We start from the raw sequence: 18996 nt of genomic DNA on the forward strand, positions 1-18996 counted from the left end.
TTTTGGCGGTACACGGGCCTCTCACTGTTGTGGCCTCTCCTGTTGCAGAGCACAGGCTCCAGATGTGCAGGCCCAGCGGCCATGGCTCACAGGCCCAGCCGCTTCGCGGCATGTGGGATCTTCCCGGACCGGGGCACGAACCCGTGTCCCCTGCATCGGCAGGCGGACTCTCACCCACTGCGCCTCCAGGGAAGCCCCTTAAAACAGTTCTTTCACCTCACCACTGCCCTAGTCAGAATCCTCAGAGTTTCCCATTGCAAACAGTGCTTGTCTGTTATAGCCCCACTTCTATTCTCTCATGTGATCTCCTTCAGTCTAGTAAAAAGTGCTTTATGCTTTGTTTTTCCACTTCTGAACTCTTGCCATTTAAGTTGTATCCCATCTTCACATTGTGATCCCTCCGTAAGACCTCTTTTGATCTTTTTAGCTCTTCTTAAAAACTCCCTGCCCATGTTATCTGGGCCACTCCTGTGAGAGAACGTCCCTTGCTATGACAGTTTTTCTCTTCTTTATCTTGAATGTAAGCATTTTGAGGGTCGAGATCTATCTTACACCTTTGGCGTCCCTCATGGTTTTAACACTGTGGCTTTTACTTAATAAATGTTGGTTGATAAGGAGATCTAGTCCCTTTTTGTGTGTGTTTTTTTACTGTTTCATTTCTCTTTTTCTTACTGGTTTGACCAAAGCGTTATTAATCAGTGCGGTTCAGCAAACATATACAGTTCCTGTGATGTGCTAAGTGTGGAGGAGCACAGAGAGAAATACAGCTTGTACCCTGCCTTCAGAGGGCACCCAGTCTGATGAGGGAGAGGTTTGCGGAGACCCAAAGATGGGAAAGAGTGTAGTGTAGGTCTGTGTTGCTGATTCAGAGGATGTTTGTAGATGAGGTAGGAAGGAAAGCAGAGACCAGATGACAGAAGGACTTGTTTGCTAAGCTAAGAGTTTATGGTTTATTTCCTGGTTAAGAAGAGAGGTGAAGGGTTTGGGGCAGGCGAGATATGATCAGACATGAGAGGCATTAAATAATGGAAATAGCTTAAGCTTTGAATTCTGTCTCCGAGACCTGTGACCTTGAGTAAGTCACTAAGGTTTTCTGAGCCTCTTTCCTCACTTGCCAAATATCTGGCAAGGTGAATCTCACCTTGCAGCGTGGTTATGAGTGTCAGAGTGTTATTTTTCATGGTACTTCACATTTCTGCGCATCTTACAAGCGGAGGCCCTGGCTGCCTTTCTTGTTCAGTGACTAGCTTTGGAAGGCAGAGACGGTGTCTCCCTCTGTAGCAGAGGACAGGTTTGCTTACTGTCCAAGATAGGAATATGTCTCCCTTTGGGGCCATTATAAAAGATTTGGGTTTCCTAAGCTTGGGGCTCCTCAGCCGTGATACCGAGCCTCTGCATGCACAGCATCCACCCAAGCCCCTCCATGCCGCCCCTATGGGCCTTGGGGGGCAGGGGCCACAGATAAAAACATGCTGCTGGCTGTTTGTAAGTAATAGGGTCCTTTGTCTCCAAGTCTTCTTCATGAGAACAAAGACTTCCCAGGAGTCTTGTGTCTTCTGCCAGCATCTGTGAACCTGTGGCAGACTTGCAGGGAGGGTAAAACCTCAGAGCCTTCATAGTTCCTAACAAGCATTAGTTATATTAAACACAGGGTATATATTTGATAAATGGTTTTTAATTTTTTTTTCCCAATAATCATTTAGGCATTGTGGAGGATGGATTAGAGGAGCTTGAGACCAGTTAAGAGGTCATAGCCCAAGATGATGAGGACATGAAAATCAGGTATTATCAGTGGGAATTAAATAGAAAAGAGAAACTTAGGAGATGGAATTGACAGGATTGGGGATTTTTTTTTGTCTTTAATGATTTATTATTTATTTTTGGCTGCGTCAGGTCTTAGTTGCGGCACGCAGGATCTTCGTTGAGGTATGCGGGATCTTTCGTTGTGGTGCACGGGCTTCTCTCTAGTTGTGGCCTGTGGGTTTTCTCTTCTCTAGTTGTGGCGTGCAGGCTCCAGGGCGTGTGTGCTCTGTAGTTTGCGGCACGCGGGATCTAGTTGAGGCACATGAGCTCAATAGTTGTGGAGCGCGGGCTTAGTTGCCCCACAGCATGCGAGATGCTAGTTCCCCGACCAGGGATCGAACCCGCATCCCCTGCATTGGAAGGTGGATTCTTCACCACCGGACCACCAGGGAAGGCCCAGGATTGGGAAATTAATTGGATGGGAAGGAAGACAGAGGAATTAACGATAACTCCAAAATTTATGGTTTGGGAGACTGGCATGTAGCCATCAGTCGAGATGAGATACACAGGTAGAAGATGGAGTTGATAGGAGAAGGTGGCAGACTTGGAGGGTGGAGGCGGCTGCGTGAGTAGGCAGTTGGATTGGGGTCTAGAGCTCCAGGAAGCACTATGCGTGAGAGAGGTTTGCGAGTTAACAAAATGTAGATGGCCATTAAATCATAGGAATGGATGAGATTGCACAGGGGTTTTCAGCTTCCACAAAAGGTTCTGAAAATGTTGTGTTTGGATTGCCAGTGCAGCTCAGTGGTTGACTAATGCTCATTTCCACCACCCTCCCCAACCCCACTATCGCCCCATCTGTGAATATGAACAGACATCCAGCCTCTAGCAGAGGTGCTTGGATTGAAGCCGCATATCAGGATAGATCCCCACCCACCAGGCCTGACCTTACTTCCAGGGGGCTGGGTTTGACAAAGTTACTTTGAGAACTGAGTTCCTTTGCTGAAAGCAGGTCTGAGGAGAGAGTGAGAGTGGAAAGAGAAAGGGGCTAAAGGCTGAACCTGCAAAGGCGGACGAGAACATTTTGGGTTGTCTGGGCTGTGTTCCTTTCACATGTGCATGACTTTTCTGTAGGAAACCAGTAAGTAAGACTGGGTAACCCATCAGATTAACTGATCTGTGATATTTAGGCTTCTTTTTCTTGAGGACTTTGCATATCTTAATGGTAAGCTTTGTGAGTTAAGGCTGAAACCTTTGGATTCACTGGGCTCAATTGTGGTGCCCATCAGAGCATTGGCTTTGAAGAGTCAGGTGGTCCTGACTTTAACTCTGGATCCACCACCTATTGTCATTGTGACATTGGGCAAATGGTTTCCTTGAGTCTCCATTTCCTTATTATAAAAATACGGGTGGTAATTGCTACACCACTGGGCTATTGAGAGCTTTAGAGAGAACGTACACATTTATTTCTCCAACTGAAACAGGGTTGAACTCCATGATTTCTAAATCCCTGTCTGGCTTAGGTTCTATAGCTTGAGATTTGTAATACGATGTGGCATTTCTTTCTGGATGAAGTCTTTTTTTCACATCCTTCTACTCTGCCATCTTGATTGGAGCTCCTCGGATGACGTCTTTTTTTTAAAAAACCCTTCACAGCATGCCTATAATAGAGTTTAGAACTTCTACCTTTGAGAATAGCTCATGTGTTCTCTTTTTCTAATTGCAGTTTTTCCACTACTCCCAAGGGCAAGTGTATGCCGGGAATTACCCACCATTTAAGGACAGAATCAGCTGGGCTGGAGACCTCGACAAGAAAGATGCATCAATCAACATAGAAAATATGCAGTTTATACACAATGGCACCTACATCTGTGATGTCAAAAATCCGCCTGACATTGTTGTCCAGCCAGGACACATTAGGCTTTATGTTGTAGAGAAAGGTACTTCCTTGAGTATTCTTGCAGTAATGATTCAGTCCCCTTTATCTCATGCTTAGTTAGAGAACAAGAGTTACATTTCAGGGTGTGTTTGAAAGGGGTATTTCTGCCATACAATTATGCTCCCTGTTTCCATCGACCTGTGGCTCTACCGAACATGCCTGGGGGTCAGGGAGCTCATTCCAACCGGAGTGGCTGATTTCTCCATTTATAAACCTGATCAGATTAAAGGAGTATGAACTTTTCACTGTTGATTAGAAGTAAGACCAGATTCATTATAGTTGGATGGGGTGAGTATTGGGAAAGAAGGAGATTAATATTGTTTTAATATTCTCCAGGAGAAAGCTTTAACATTGGCAGAAACAGCATAGCTATTTCTTCACCTTTTTTGGAGAATAAGTAGGAAATGCAGGTTCTGCTCTCTCATTTCAAGACAAAGTCTGCTTTGTTGGAGAATAGATTGAGGTAAATTCACATCCCCAGCTTTTCTTTGATTTTAGAGCACTGAGAGGGATTATGTATATAGAAATGTTTTTAGTTCTAAAGCTCGTTCTTTATCAGCTAATGTTCCTATGTCATCAGTTAGGTACTAGGATCTCATAATTTGGATAATAAAATAGGGTATGGTAATTGCTAAAGGAAGACACTTGTTTATTAACTTAATACAATTCCATTTCTTCTGTCGCAATGTACCTTAAACCTGTTTTGTTCTTTCTCTCTAGAGATTTTGCCTGCGTTTCCGGTTTGGGTGGTGGTGGGTATAGTTACTGCTGTGGTCCTAGGTCTCACTCTGCTTGTCACCATGATTCTGGCTGTCCTCTATAGAAGGAAAAACTCGAAACGGGATTACACCGGGTAAGCAGCTCTGCTTTTGGGGGGAAGGGTGGAGGGAAGGAATCAGAGTTTATGAAAACTTCTGTATGCTTTATGGGAAAAGAATGGTGAAGAAGTAGCTACTGTTAGCTTTCATGTCGGAATCGAGCCATCTTCTTAGAAGATGTTCTGACACGGGCAAGCAGAAATCAGTGGCCCGCTGTTAAACGTAGACTATGACACTAATCCCTGTTTCAGTTTCTTTCTTAGGTTTGGTGAAATGGACTGCTTAGTAGTCTGTGCTCTGTGTTTCAGTATCATCCACTCTGAAATTAGCATTATTAAGCCACAGGTATCACTTACCTAATATGAGTTTAACTTGATCTCTAGGTAATAATCTCATAAGGTTCTTCTTTTCAGTTAGGTAAACATAATAATAATAAGAGGAGTATGCTGATAAGTGACCCCCACCTGATGTGATGGTGCAGGGCTTTTCCTGTTTGTAGTTTGGTAAGGTTTATTGCTTTGACCATTCTCGAATGCATGGCTGGACTCATCCAAGCTGGGTTAACAAGAGTTGAACAGCAAAATATACCAGCAATAAAGAAAAGTAGACTTTCGTTTTGTTTGCGGCTTCTCAAAGAGAACACGTTTGAGCGTAGGGTGTGTGTCTAATTGAAGGACCCTCTCTTTTTGCCACTCCAGCTGGAAAGCTAGCCTGTATAAGCTTGGTAGAACTCGTGTGGTAAGACTGAGAGTGAGGCTGGGTTTCAGCTGATGTAGCACGAGCTGCGTCCCCGGTGCACGGAAGGGACTGTGGTTGAGGGTTGCATGCCCTGGACTCCCTGGCTGGTGGATGGTGGGGACCTCTCGCTTTGGGCTGTGCCGCTCTACTTTTTAGGAGTGCTGTGTTTTAAGGAGTTTTAAGTGTTCAAATTCAGATGTCATTTGCTTGGAATGTTTCTATTCTGCTGACTGTACCTGCCCCCTTGCATGGTGAGTGGTTTATGATGAAATGTAACCGAAGCATTGGTTTTCGACATGAAACTAATCCAGGGTGGTGACACGCCAGTCTCTGCAGTTCACGCTTTTTGGGTTAATAAAGGCACAGAAAAGTGTGCCTTAGAACTCTGCATGGCATCGTGAATGCTGCTATTCTTCTTACTTTGGTTTTTTTTTCCCCCTCCCCTGCCTTTTCTACCTTGGTGTGCCGGGATCAGATCCTGCCTATCTTCCACTTCTTAAGAAAAGCTGACATAGACGACACATTGGGACTATAACAGGGCTGGGTCTCCTCTTCCACTCCCACTAGACACATGGTAACTAATCACATTGGCCGTTGCTGTTAATATTCATGTGTATGTATTCAGCCCATCTCCCTTGTTGACAACTAACTAGCCAGCTCTGAGCTAACCCAACAGCTATCATGGTTTGTCCACAAATATGTCATGTGTCTGTGTTAGAAACACGTTCAGTGTACCATCCCAGTGAAATTGGGTTGTCAGGTTTTATGGTCATCTGAACATATATGTTCTTCATGTAAAATGCCTTTGTGTGTGTGTGTGTGTTTCAGTTTTTTTATACTTGAATTGTATCATTACTGAGTTAGACTCGTTGTGTTACAATACTCAAACCATTTTGGTTTGTGGCATATAGCCTCCCGGTTCAGAGAAGGCACAGTTTGCAGAATGCTTTGTATGCTTTGGTCTCAGTAACGACACTTTAAATGTGATTCTCTCCACACTCCTAAGATTTTTTAAAAGTACGTTATAGGGATTGAAGCTCTGCTGAAGACACATCCCATTAGGGAATCCCTAATGAGTTACCGCCTGGCATTCACTTTCCCTGGTTTATTTATGAGATAGGGCTTGCTGTTGAAGACCCCGACGCCCCTGAAAAAGTTCAGGCCGTGTGATGTGGCATTCCACAGTTTCTTATCATCCATGACTTCCTGGATTTTCTTTGGTTTGGTTGCGGAATTGATGGGGAAACAAACTGTGGGGACCTAGGGGATGGAAGGAATGAGATAAGCCAAGACTATGAGCCTGGATCAGTATCTGTCATTTTGGAAGCACATTCAGAAGAGGTTTGCCTTTGATGATCACAAAAGCGAATTGCTATCAAGAAGGTATAGCTTGCTCCTTTAAACCTGTATCCCAAAGGAGGATTTATGGTAGGGGAAAAAGCCAAAGAAGCAAAAGGATAAATGTACATTGTAGCCAGAATCCCATCCAGCAGATATCATTGTTATAAACTGGGGCAAGGAGATTGCACCACATTGGATTCTTGTACCTCCCCTGGAGTAGCTTCACTGACTTGGAAGAATTAGTGTCAGGGATAAAAAAATAGTTTCAAGATACGTGATTGTTTTGATACTCATTGTTTTGTTGAGTTTTGTTTTTATACATCTTCTACTTCATTTTGTCATCACTTGCATTTCTATATTTTTTGTTTCCATTTATTTTAATTCCTTTTTTTTTTTTTTTTTTTTTTTTTTTCTCCAAATTGCCAACTCATCAGCTGCAATACATCAGAGAATGTGTCACCGGTTAAGCAGGCTCCACGGAAGTCCCCCTCCGACACAGAGGGTCTAGTAAAGAGCCTACCTTCTGGATCTCACCAGGTAATGGCTGATTGCGGTTCCGCCCACCATGCCATGCTCTGCAGTTTGGTGCTCTGTCACATTGTGGGGTGTGGGAAAGAACACTGAGCTGTGAGAAACGGACAGAAAGAGAGAGAGCAAGGGAAACAGAGGGGAACGTAAGGGCTGGTTTCGGAGGACCACAAGAAGGTATGTAGGGAAGAATCTGACTTGAGTAAAGGTTTCCACCAAACCACCACTAACAGATTGGCCCAAGCAAAATTAGGAAATGACTTTGTCAGATGTAAATACTTCTTCCTTCGTTGCTCAAAGAAATAAAGCTAGTGAACTAGATTCTATACTGAGGTGTTCTATAAGCCATGGAATTCACAGGAAAAAGTTGATTTTGGTGTTGGTAATAGAACAGAAAAGTTATTTTGTATGAATTCTTTAGGAGAAATTGATTTCTCCTCAATTGAAAAAATTCAGTTTTAGGAGAAACTGAAAGTAAACATTTATCTGAATAATCAGTAGGCTCGATGAACAAGGAAAGGCTTTAGTTTCTGCTTCTTGTAGAAAGTACGGAGAAGAAATAACTTTCATTTGGAATTTAGCATGGAATCTGGCATTGAGGGTAATATTGTGTTTTGGCCATGCTGGCGTAACTATAAATGGCAGAAATTCCAGAGCTTAGTCCCAATTCTGGTCTTCTGGGGTAGAAAGCGTTAGAAGGAATGTGGCCAGTTATAACTTTGCCCTGAGGAGGCGGGACTGAGGATGTAGTGGGGCGGGTGGATTTAAGAGGAAGTAAAGGATAACAGTGTTTTGTGGAAGAAGTATTCCACAGTCTTAGTTCACAGTTGTCCTACGTGGTGAGGAAACTGAGGCATTGCGATGTTAAATTACTAAAAGCACAGACCCAGTTAGCAACAGAATTGGGGCGAGAACCTAGATTTCTAGGCATTGTCTTTTATAACATCAGGCTCCTTACTTGTTCCTAATCTGTCTGTCCATCTCTCTCATTCTGTTTGTCTCTCCGACTGTCTCTCTCTCGGATTATGTAGTATACCTCAGTTCACTAATTTGGATTGTGAATGGGAATAGGGTTGTGAATAAAGGCGTTAGAGTTACAGGTAGGCATAATACCTAAAGAAGCCTTGGAAACTTTTTCTTCTGTCCTTGAAGTGCCATGGGCGTTGTTCTCCCGTTGAAAACAAACTGGGAGGAAAAAAAAAGAAACAATGGACTTTGGACGTTGGAAAACAGGTTGTGCAGCACCGTGATTCCTAAGAGAAGGGAAACAAATCAGGAGAGCCCTGGGATCGTCCCAGCTTACTCCTCAAGGCATTTTCCGGGCTACAGTGCTGAGGGGAAAACAGAAACAGCTCACCTGTCTCACTGAATTGAGGGGGCGGACATCAGAGTTTGGGGAGGCCTCCTTAATCTTCTTGAGAAAGGATGCACAGCAGATACAAATTTTGAGGCTTCGTATGGTAGCTACGCAGAATAATGACCTCCAAAAGATGCCCACATCCTAACCCCTGGAACCTATGGGATATGTTACCTTACCTGTCAAAAGGGACTTTGCAGCTGTGATTACAGATCTTGAGATGGGGAGATTTTCCTGGATTATCCATGTGGGCCGAATGTAATCATAAGTGTTCTTTTTTTTTTTTTGCGGTATGCGGGCCTCTCACTGCTGTGGCCTCTCCCGCTGCAGAGCACAGGCTCCAGACGCGCAGGCTCAGCGGCCATGGCTCACGGGCCCAGCCGCTCCGCGGCATGTGGGATCTTCCCGGACCGGGGCACGAACCCGCGTCCCCTGCATCGGCAGGCGGACTCTCAACCACTGCGCCACCAGGGAAGCCCCATAAAGGTTCTTATAAGAGGAAGGCAGGAGGGTGAGAGCCAGAGATTTGAAGATGCTATTCTACTGGCTTTGAAGATGAAGGAAGGGGTCACAAGCCAAGGAATGCAGGCAGCTTCCATAAGCTGGAAAAAGCAAGGAAGCAGATTCTCCCTAGAGCCCCTAGAAGGAATGCAGCCCTGCTGATACCTTGATTTAGCCCAGTGAATCACATTTCAGACTTTTGACCTCCAAAACTGTAAGATAATACATTTGTTTTTAGCAGGTCTAAAATTGTTTTTATTCTCCTCCCTCAAGCTTGACTGATCATCTGGTTGGGTAGGATTCCAGGTTGGAAATCATTTTCCTTCAGCATATTGAGGCATTGCTGATTTTTGTAGCTCCCAATGCTAAGAAGTTGATGCAGTTCTGATTCCTCCTCCTTCGGGTGGGACCAGTTTTATTCCCCTTCTCTTAGAATCTTCTTTATCCCTCATGCTTTGAAATTTTATAAAATTGTGGGCCTTTTTTGTTCGTTGTACTGGCTACTCAGTGGGCTCTTTCAGTCTGAAAACTCTGCTGTTCAGTTTTAGAGTATTGTCTTCCATTATTCTTTGGAAAATTTCCTCCTTCCATTTTCTATCCTCTCTTTTGGAAATTCCTGTTAGCAATTAGATCATCTAGAGCAGTCCTTTCGTTTTCTTTTTTTTTTTTTTGCTGTACGCGGGCCTCTCACTGTTGTGGCCTCTCCCGTTGCGGGACACAGGCTCCATACGCGCAGGCTCAGCGGCCATGGCTCACGGGCCCAGCCGCTCCGCGGCATGTGGGATCTTCCCGGACCGGGACACAAACCTGTGTCCCCTGCATCGGCAAGTGGACTCTCCACCACTGTGCCACCAGGGAAGCCCCTTTCGTTTTAATTTTTTCTGTTTTGCAGTTTCTTCTAGAAAATTTGTAACTTTATCTTCCAACTTTTATTAAATATTTAATTTCTGCTATCTTTTTATTAATTTTCAAGAGCCATTGCTTATTCTCTGGTTCAGATAACCCATACTTTTCATGGATGCATTGTCTTATCTCTCTGAGCATATCATTTTTTCTTCTGTTCCGTGATTTTTAAAAAAATGTTTTCTTCTGTTACTGGATTTTGCTGTTTCTTTTGAATTCCCTTTTTTCTTTTATAATTTTTGTCTTTCAATTTAAAAGCTTTCCTCAAATGCCCAGCGATCCTTGGTTATCTGTTCGTATTGAAGGCACTCAGATCTGATCACGAGCTCTTTGTGCAGAGACAGAGCTTACTGGGTAGTAGGCTTCACTGTTTGTATAAAGTGCTGGCTGGCTTTCACTGGGGGACCCCTAAGTATCAGTTGCTAAGGTCTTTTCTCTTGGGTTAGTCGATTTCTCCAGAAAGAAATCCTCTGATTCCATGCTTGGGAATGGAGCAGAGGAAGGAGAGAGGAGGCCTCCCTGTTCAGTAAGTGGATTTGCCCGCCCTGTTTTCAGCACCAAGACCCCACCCTGCTGTGACTGCTGTCCCTGAGTCAGAGATGGGCTCAGCTCTCCTGTGAGTAAACCCCCAGGGTTCTGCCCAGGCCTGACTCTGCGGCATTTTCCGGAGGCTAGTGAGAAGCGGTTCAAGCACTGTGTCAATCTATATTATCATTTTTCAGCATTTGCAGTATGACACCAGGCCAGCTTTGAGAGGAAAGCCGCGGCGTGTCTCACGGTTGATTCCTAGGTTATTTCCTTTGCGCTCAGTACAGGCCCCTGAAGGCCTCTTCTCTAACATGTTGCAAATCAGGGTTTCTGTTCAGTGACATGTACCTGGAGCACCCTTTGTCTTACCTGGTTATTTTCCATCAAGTCATACTGTACCTTTTATTTTACAGTTACACAACTTGTTAAAGACATTTTCTGCCTTACCTGTTTCTGGAACTTATAAAGCCTTTGTCGGTCCACACAAGGCTTGGAAGTGGACTGCGTGGTTCCCCTGGAGACTTATCTTCCAATTTTTGCTTTATTTCGGTTTGCATTCAATGGTCAACTTGGAACAGGGGCTGCTATCCTGGGGTTAAAACATTTGCTTCAGATACTCCACAAAATTCCTAAGCGCTACAGGGCCTTAGGTGATGCTGGCGTGTGCTCTTACTTGCCATCACACGCCGTCTTCAGGATGTGTATCAGAAACACCTCTGTGTCAGAGCACCGGAGGTTTTTATGGAAGTTGTTCTTACCAGGATCCTTTTGATATACTCTATCTTCAGTTGTTCAAACTGAGGCAGAAAAGGTTTCACGGTTTAGGAAGAACTGGCGTGACCTGATATGTTCCTCTTATCAGGTAATTTATGAGATTAAGTACTTTCTGTAGGTTGCACACAGGCAAAGGTAGCAATTGTTTTGAAAATTCAGTCATTCCATTGCATGTTCTCTTTGATCACTTCCACACACATCTGAGTGCTCAGCACACTTAGAGCGTAAACTGGACGTGGGAAATGCAGGCATGAGTATCACCCAGTCCCTGCCCTCCAGAGCCTCAGAGTCTCCTGGGTTGCTCAGGTCATTTTCAGGCTTTTCTATGATACGGAGATATTTTTAATGTGTATATCCTGACAAAACAGCCTTGAGGAAATCTTCATATTTAGGTAGACATCCTAGTGTTTTAAGGGTTACTGATGTGTTAGAAACTAGTATTGACGCTGGGGTCCAGCTCATGGTGTTAACTTGTGGGGCATTATTTAACTTCAACATCTGTTCCCTTATCTTTGAAATGATGGGTTGGGGCAAGTTGATCTTTAAGCCGCTTCTCATTTTTCCATTGCTAATTGTAAGAGTCCATGGTACGCTGTGCCTTATAAGGAGAGGTTTAGGCAGTTGCTGCCCACATGTTGCAATCAGATCTGTGAAATGGGTGCATGGTAGGGATATTTGCAAACTACCCCTTGGGACTTCCTGCCAAGGGTTCTATCATGACATGCTCCCTGATTATCAGAACCTTCCATTTTCTACCTGCAGGCATCATCTGGGAGTCTAATAGCATTAGTCATTACTATTTGGGTGAATCAGTAACTCAAACTTATTTTATCAGAAGAGAAAGAATACTAGTGCTCCAGGAAGGAAATTTACAAAAGATGCAACATAATAGCCGGGCAGGGCATTAAATGTACTATATTACTCATCTGTCTTTGGCCACTATTTTTGTTATAATTGGAAGACTAGTAACAGAAGACTTGACTAAAAGTACCTTCAGTAAGACGTTTATTAACTCACAAGAGGCCCAGCAATGTCATTAAGACTCAGGTTCTTTCCATTTTATTCCTTCCTCCTCTGCATATTGTCTTTTTCTCAGGCTCCTTCCCTCAGCCTCAGAATGACTGTCATGGTTTCAGGCAGCTCATGAAAAAAAGCACCTGAGCTGAATTCCTAGCGCTGAATCTCCTCCCAGGTGGTTTTTATTATGGAGGAAAATCTTTACCTGGGGCTCCCCAGCAAACTTTTCCTAGTCCCCTTGGCAGAGCGGGTCACACGCTGACGCCCCTTCCAGTCATCTGCAGGGGGACAGATGGGCTTCACCCCTGGGGGCAGGGGAGAGGGGGGTCGTTCACCTGAGCGGAGGAAAGGTGCACACCAGAACCAAATTAGGGCTCTTCCCGCAAACAGAGAGGGAAGTTGAGTTGGGAAGGGTGTTAGGCAGGTGCTACCTAGAGTCTGGAGTATTCTGGCATTAGGGAAAAGATAAGTACAAATCTTTCTTTGTAACGTTTAGCTTTGAATGACATTGGTTTCAAATAATTTTTGTGAATATATCTTACGAACAGTTGGTCTTCTAGATCCTTTTCTGGAAATGGTTAATGCTTTGTATACAAAAGACAAGTGGGAATTCCCTGGCGGTCCAGTGCTTAGGACTCCATGCCTCCAGTGCAGGGGGTATGGGTTTGATCCCTGGTTGGGGAACTAAGATCTCGCATGCCGTGTGGTACAGTCAGAAAAAAAAAGGGGGGGGGCAAGTATTTATGGAGGACAGTGAGGGAACAGTTATGTATTTGTCAACTATAGGCTACAGATATGTGATGTCTCCAGAAGTACAGCACGTGCATTCGTTCATTTAGTCCTCACAACAGCCCTACGAGGCAGGTTCTTTTACTGTCCCTATTTTACACGTGAAGAAACTGATGCTTAGTTAGGTTGCGTCACTTGCTCGAGGTCAGTAGTTAGTGGCAGAGCTGGTATTAGACCCCGATCTGGGTGTGGCTCTAAGACGTGTATTTGTTCTACCCCGCCTGTCCAGTTCTTTTCAACTTCGTTTTGATAATCAGTTTCATTTATCTCAAAGAATGTCACAAGACACATCTGTTTCGCGTCTGTGTTTGGTGATGTGAAATAAATACTGAAAGCGTGTTCTGTGAACAGTCGGTGAGCATGTGGTAAAAACAGATGTCCTCTCAGTGATGCTCGTGCTAGCTTGTCAGGTGCGAGTCCCCTAGTGCCTGAAGGACCGGATTCAGGTTCTAAAGGGCTGCAGAGGCCATGGAACGTGTACTTCAGGACATAGTAGCTTCCGAGAAGCTAATATCTGTTCAGAGATAGGTCTCCTTGCTCTTCCATAGCCCTCTTTTCCCGGACCCTCTTCCCACAACCTTCACCAGTATGTTTTTATATTGGGATAAATTTCAGGCAAGTAGAGTTCAGGGGTAATTTCATCTCTAACTGAAACGAAAAGAATAGACCTAGTGTCAAGCAATTAAGTCTCTGGAAACATTTTCAGTAGTAAAGACTATTTGTATAATAAGTAGTTGGGGAAAATACATATGTACAGAGCAATTTTTCACTTGGTTATGGTAATACTTTGTGGCAATGCCAAAAAAAAAAAAAAAAAAAAGGAGGAAACAGGTGTTATCGTTGATACTGTTTTAACTCTCGAACACCCCAAAGTAAAATATCTTAGCGATGGCAGGTACATTTCCAAGTTGATCTTGGTTCACTGACCCCTCCTGAAGTCTTCAGTGGTCTTCTTGGCCCTCAAAGTGTCAAAGTCCTGAGGCATGTCCCGCAGAGACCCAGGGTACCTACAGCTGCCAAGTCAACCTCGGAACTCAACTTCAGAAGCTGTGTTACATTGAGCTAGATTCATCAGCAGATTCCTGAGCTCCAGTTCTGGTGAGAATCCCTTTAGATCCATCCTTTCATCCGCCCCTTCATCCAACACCCGCAGTCTGCCAAAGACTGTTCTAGGCATTTAACAAAGTCCCTGACCTGAGGGCCTTATTACATTCTAAGGGGGAAGGGGAGTGAGGACATTAGATAGTGGGAAGCAATTTGAAGAAACTAAATCCATCAGTAGGAAGGAGTTCCTTTTATCCCTCAGTGTTTTCCCAGTTACTTTCAGCAAATCGTTGCGTTCCCTTGCCATGAAGGACGACGATACTGTCTCACGTGAAAGACCTTACTGGTGTTTTAACATTTACTGACCAATTCCGAGATTATTCTGTTATTTTTCTTTGTTGCTTTCTCTGTGCTCTTTCTTTTCCACTCGCACAGTCTATCAGTTGTCTATTGCTGTGTAACAAACCACCTTAAAAGATAGTGGCTTAGAACCACCACCAGTTATTTGGCTCCCACTTCTGTGGGTTGGTTGGGCAGGTCTTCTGGTCTAGGGCAGTTCAGCTGACCTCTGCTGGCTCGCTCGTGCATCTGCAGTTGGCTGGACAGCCGGCAGGGGTCTCACTCATAGGCTGACAATTGGCAGGCGGTTGGCGGGCCAGAGAGGCACAGGACAACTGGGCTGTGTGTCTCCCATCAGCCAGCAGTAGCTTGGGCTTCTTCACATGGTGGTGGTGGCTCTGTGGGTTCCAAGATCAAGGAGACAGTGGAAGCTGCAAGGCCTGTTGAGGTCTAGGTGTGGAACTTACACATGTTACTTCTGCCACATTCTGTGGGTCAAAGCAAGTGATAAGACCAGCCCAGATTCAAGGGGTTAAGAAGCAGGTTCTGACTCTTGGTGGGAGGAGCTGCAGCATTATATTGTAAGGGGGTAGATGCAACAAGGGAAAGAATTTGTAACCATCTATCACACGGTGTAAACTCCTTCCCCCATGAGTACACCCTAAGCCTCCTAATGGATGAGGTCTTATTGTCTAGGAAGTTACGTAATTTAATTTCAGGATCTGTCCTGTTGGAAATGGCTGTTACCGAGGATCATTAACTTACTAGAAAACACTTTTTTCATTGTTTTCCTGGAAGTAGAAAATAGTTAACTTTAACTTTTTATTTTGTAGAATCACATTTAACTTGCCGCTTTTTGAGATGAATGTAGAGGGTTTCAGTTTGATTCAGTATTAACAGCGTGATCTGTTGTTACCCGTGACAGGCATGAGAGTGTCACACACTGACTAACGACAAACACACTGACTTCGACTGCTTGATTTACTTGACTGGTAACCTCGGTATATTTTCAAGTATATTTGTATAACAATATGTTCATGAGAATAATGATTAACATGTACTGAGTGCTGCCAGACGCCGCTTAAGTTATTTGTAGATATCATCTCATTTAATTCTCGCAACCATCTTAGGACGTATAATACTATTGTTAGTGCCATTTCAGAGATAAAGAAACTAATGCTTGGGGGTTTTAAAATACGCCTTCTGTAGAAGTTGGGGGGCCTGAACTCCACAGGATCCCACGTTACACACTAAAGGATGCAGGTTGTGGGACTCCTAGATGGGAGTGAGGATGTTTGTTTTTTTTCCATTTTTTTCTTCTTTTTATTAGTAGACTTTATTTCTTAGAGCAGTGTTAGGTTTATAGAAAAATCTAACAGAAAGTAAAGAGAGGTCCTATGTACTCCTTCCTCTCCAAAGTTTCCCTGATTATTAACAACTTGCATTGTTGTGGTACATTTGTTACAGTTGATGAATTAATACAGAAAACATTATTAACTAAAGTCCGTGGTTTATGTTAAGGTTCACTCTTTGTGTTGTACATTTCTGTGGGTTTCACCAAATGCATATGTCATGTATCCACCATTACAGATTCATACAGAACAGTTTCAAGGATGTTTATTTTAAACCACATACTTTTGGCTACTGAGCTTATGATTTCAAAGTTGAAAGCTTGAGCACAGTAGTAGACTATTCAAAGAGAGAATCCCTGGATTGGGAGAGAAGTCGTCTTTGGGTTATATTACCTTTTCTTTACCCGTAAAACAGGCCTATTTTGTTGTTGCTGTTTACAATTTTCGAATCTCTGGGTTGGAAGGGACTTTAAGGGCTGTGAAGCACAGCCACCTGTCTGATATTTGAACCTTCGGCCTTCCCTCCTTCCCCAAGAGTTGGAGGACTCGCTCTGGCCCAGGCAACTTTGCCTCGCTGTCCCGGGTGGGACCCTGACAGCTCTCTTCCTTACTGCCAAGGGTGAGAAGAGGACCTCTTCTATTAGTCCATTTAGGGCTTTTCCGTATAGCTCTGCAGATTGTGGCTTTGGGGGTTATTTTAAATTTTAAAACAGGAAAAATGGTTACCTGATCTTAGATATCAAAGAAGCAATATTTTTATTGGTTATGATAAGATTAGACTAACAGAATTATAGTATAAGTAGGTACGTGGAAGAATATTTGAAGTTTTTTTTAAGTACCTGTTTGTATAAAGTGACCAGTTCGAATTGATTGTATTTTCGAGTAGCACTGAATATGTTGGTTTCTTGTATCATTCTGAAAGTCATGATTTCAGTGGGTCTCGGGTTGACAGAAGTGCCCATCTTTGTCCTGAGACTCCCAATTACAAGAGTTGAGGAATTCTGTGACAGGTATTAAGACAAGGGTAACTCTTGGGAAGGAATATTACATTGTTATAGAAATTTTAAAACAGATACAGAAGTAGACAGAATAATGTAATAAATCTCTATGTACCAGCTTGAACAATTACCTATACCCAATCTTGTTTTGTTTTTTTTTGCGGTACGCGGGCCTCTTACTGTTGTGGCCTCTCCCACTGCGGAGCACAGGCTCCAGACGCACAGGGTCAGCAGCCATGGCTCACGGGCCCAGCCGCTCCGCAGCATGTGGGATCTTCCCGGACCGGGGCACGAACCCGTGTCTCCCGCGTCGGCAGACGGACTGTCAACCACTACGCCACCAGGGAAGCCCCCCAATCTTGTTTTAAAGTCAATCCCAGGAAAAAAAATAAAGTCAGTCCTGGACATACAGTTCCTAAGAAGGAACATATGTACCTGAAGACATTCAAAAGAGGGAACTCTTTGCTCTGGAACCCTAACAATATTCCCTTCAATCATTGCTTCTGTCCCTGCACCTAATGGGGCCCCCAGTTTTTCCAAACCTCTAATTCTACTTCTCTTCTCTAGGGCCCAGTCATATATGCGCAGCTAGACCACTCTGGCGGACATCACAGCGACAAGATTAACAAGTCAGAGTCTGTGGTGTACGCAGACATCCGGAAAAATTGAGAAGACCCCAGTCATATCCTGAGCAAGAAACAAATCCAAACTGGACTCTTGTGCAGAAAATGTAGCTCATAACCATGTGTGGCCTTGGAAACCTGGACGCGGACAAGCACATGTTTATTCATAGAGGGAGAAAAAGAAGTGTATAAAGAATATGTATAAATATTCTATTTAATCTTCCTGATGTGAGGAGCCAGTATTGCATGATGAAGAGATGGTATGATTCTACGTATACGTAAATCGTCTGTTTTTGTACTTCCCTTCAGGGTCATTTACGGTTGAGAAAATTTAGACACATTCCTGTCACCATCATTTAGATGTGGTTTGCCTTAATGGAGAGGGTAGCAGATCTTTTAGTATTCTAATAGACATGGCCTTTTCACGTAAGGGCTTAACCCGCCTTCGCGTTTATTGTACTTGGAGAGTGGAGATGCTATGATGGAAGCATGTTCAGGGTGGCCTTTAGCCCAGGGTGTACCACCTATTTGGCGGTTGTTTTTAGAAAGCATCCATTCGCTATGCCACTCGGAGACAGTGTGAGAGATTTTGTTGCTATTATACAGGGCAGTTTTTAGCTTTCAGTGTTGTGTAGACTGTAACATCACACCCTGTAAGCATATTGTCTCAATTTGTGGATTCATCACAGCAAGATGAGCAAAGGATCAGTGCCGGAAGTCACTTCCTTCCACGTACTTTTAGATCAATACCATAATCAATATATAATTGAAGTAGAGAACCCAGGCCTGGCTTGAGGAGTACTGTACCATTGGGAGAGCAAAAGGTGTGTTACATTCTTTGCTGAAGTCCTTCGTACTTGTAATAAGAGTCCCCGTACACCTGAAGGAGCTGAGTTTCATTTCCTTTTAAGTAGGCAGAAATGGAATGATTAGATTGCCAGTCTCCAGTATCGCAGAGTGCTTTCTAGAGAATCTTCTATATAAAGCTTCAGTCATGCTTCCAGCAGGGGCAGCGTCAGTCATGGCTTCTAGAATAGATTCACGACGCCTCCAAGGCCTTTGAGGCTAAAAAGGGTCTAGATTTTTAAAATCAGCAAACAAGGTTAGTACTTCTACGTTGGGAATCTCTTCTGTTTCTGTTTCTTTGTTCTTTTGATAAACAGTGAGATGAGGAGAAATCTAGACAATTTGGGCATCCTTCTCAATTTATTTTCTCCCATTGACCGCCGCCCCCAACACCCCATCTCAAACCTATGTGTTTTTTTTTTAACTCAGACTGAAAAGCATGGTGAAAATCATTAAACACTTATATTGTCATTCCCCCATTTTCTGGATTTTTTTTTTTAATAATTTTTTTCATTTAAAATTGAAAGCCCACAGTTAGAGGAAGAATACTGACAATAGGGTCCCAGGATGTGTTCAGGTAAGTAGGGATTAGTTTTTCTCTCATTTACTTTGAGGACCCCTAAGAGCTGCCACCTCCCCCCACCCCGCCCCATCTTGTCATCTTTGTGAGGGAGTTTGAAGGCTGAGTTTTAAGGAAACAAAGAAGGATTGAGATTTAAAGGTGTGCACGAAGCGGTTACATAGAGAAAGGGTGTGTGAGCTACAAAACGAACTCTGCCCCACACGTGTGGTCTTTTATTTGCTGAGGGACTGTTGCT

At 43.7% G+C, this 18996-nt stretch overlaps 1 protein-coding gene across 1 annotated transcript in view; it reads left to right on the plus strand.

The window, feature by feature from the left end:
- The window catches only part of MPZL1 (myelin protein zero like 1), a 50234-nt gene extending 31577 nt beyond the window's left edge, over nt 1-18657 (plus strand). Inside the window, exons 4-7 of the mRNA XM_024742431.1 lie at nt 3470-3683; nt 4403-4535; nt 7014-7116; nt 17277-18657. Of these exons, the coding sequence (XP_024598199.1) occupies nt 3470-3683; nt 4403-4535; nt 7014-7116; nt 17277-17378 (552 nt within the window). The 3' untranslated portion in view covers nt 17379-18657. The remainder of the gene's footprint in view (nt 1-3469; nt 3684-4402; nt 4536-7013; nt 7117-17276) is intronic.
- The last annotated feature ends 339 nt before the right edge of the window (nt 18658-18996 follow it).

Source organism: Neophocaena asiaeorientalis, unplaced genomic scaffold (assembly GCF_003031525.2).
Source record: "Neophocaena asiaeorientalis asiaeorientalis breed wild unplaced genomic scaffold, Neophocaena_asiaeorientalis_V1.1 scaffold99, whole genome shotgun sequence".
Lineage (NCBI taxonomy): Eukaryota > Metazoa > Chordata > Mammalia > Artiodactyla > Phocoenidae > Neophocaena > Neophocaena asiaeorientalis.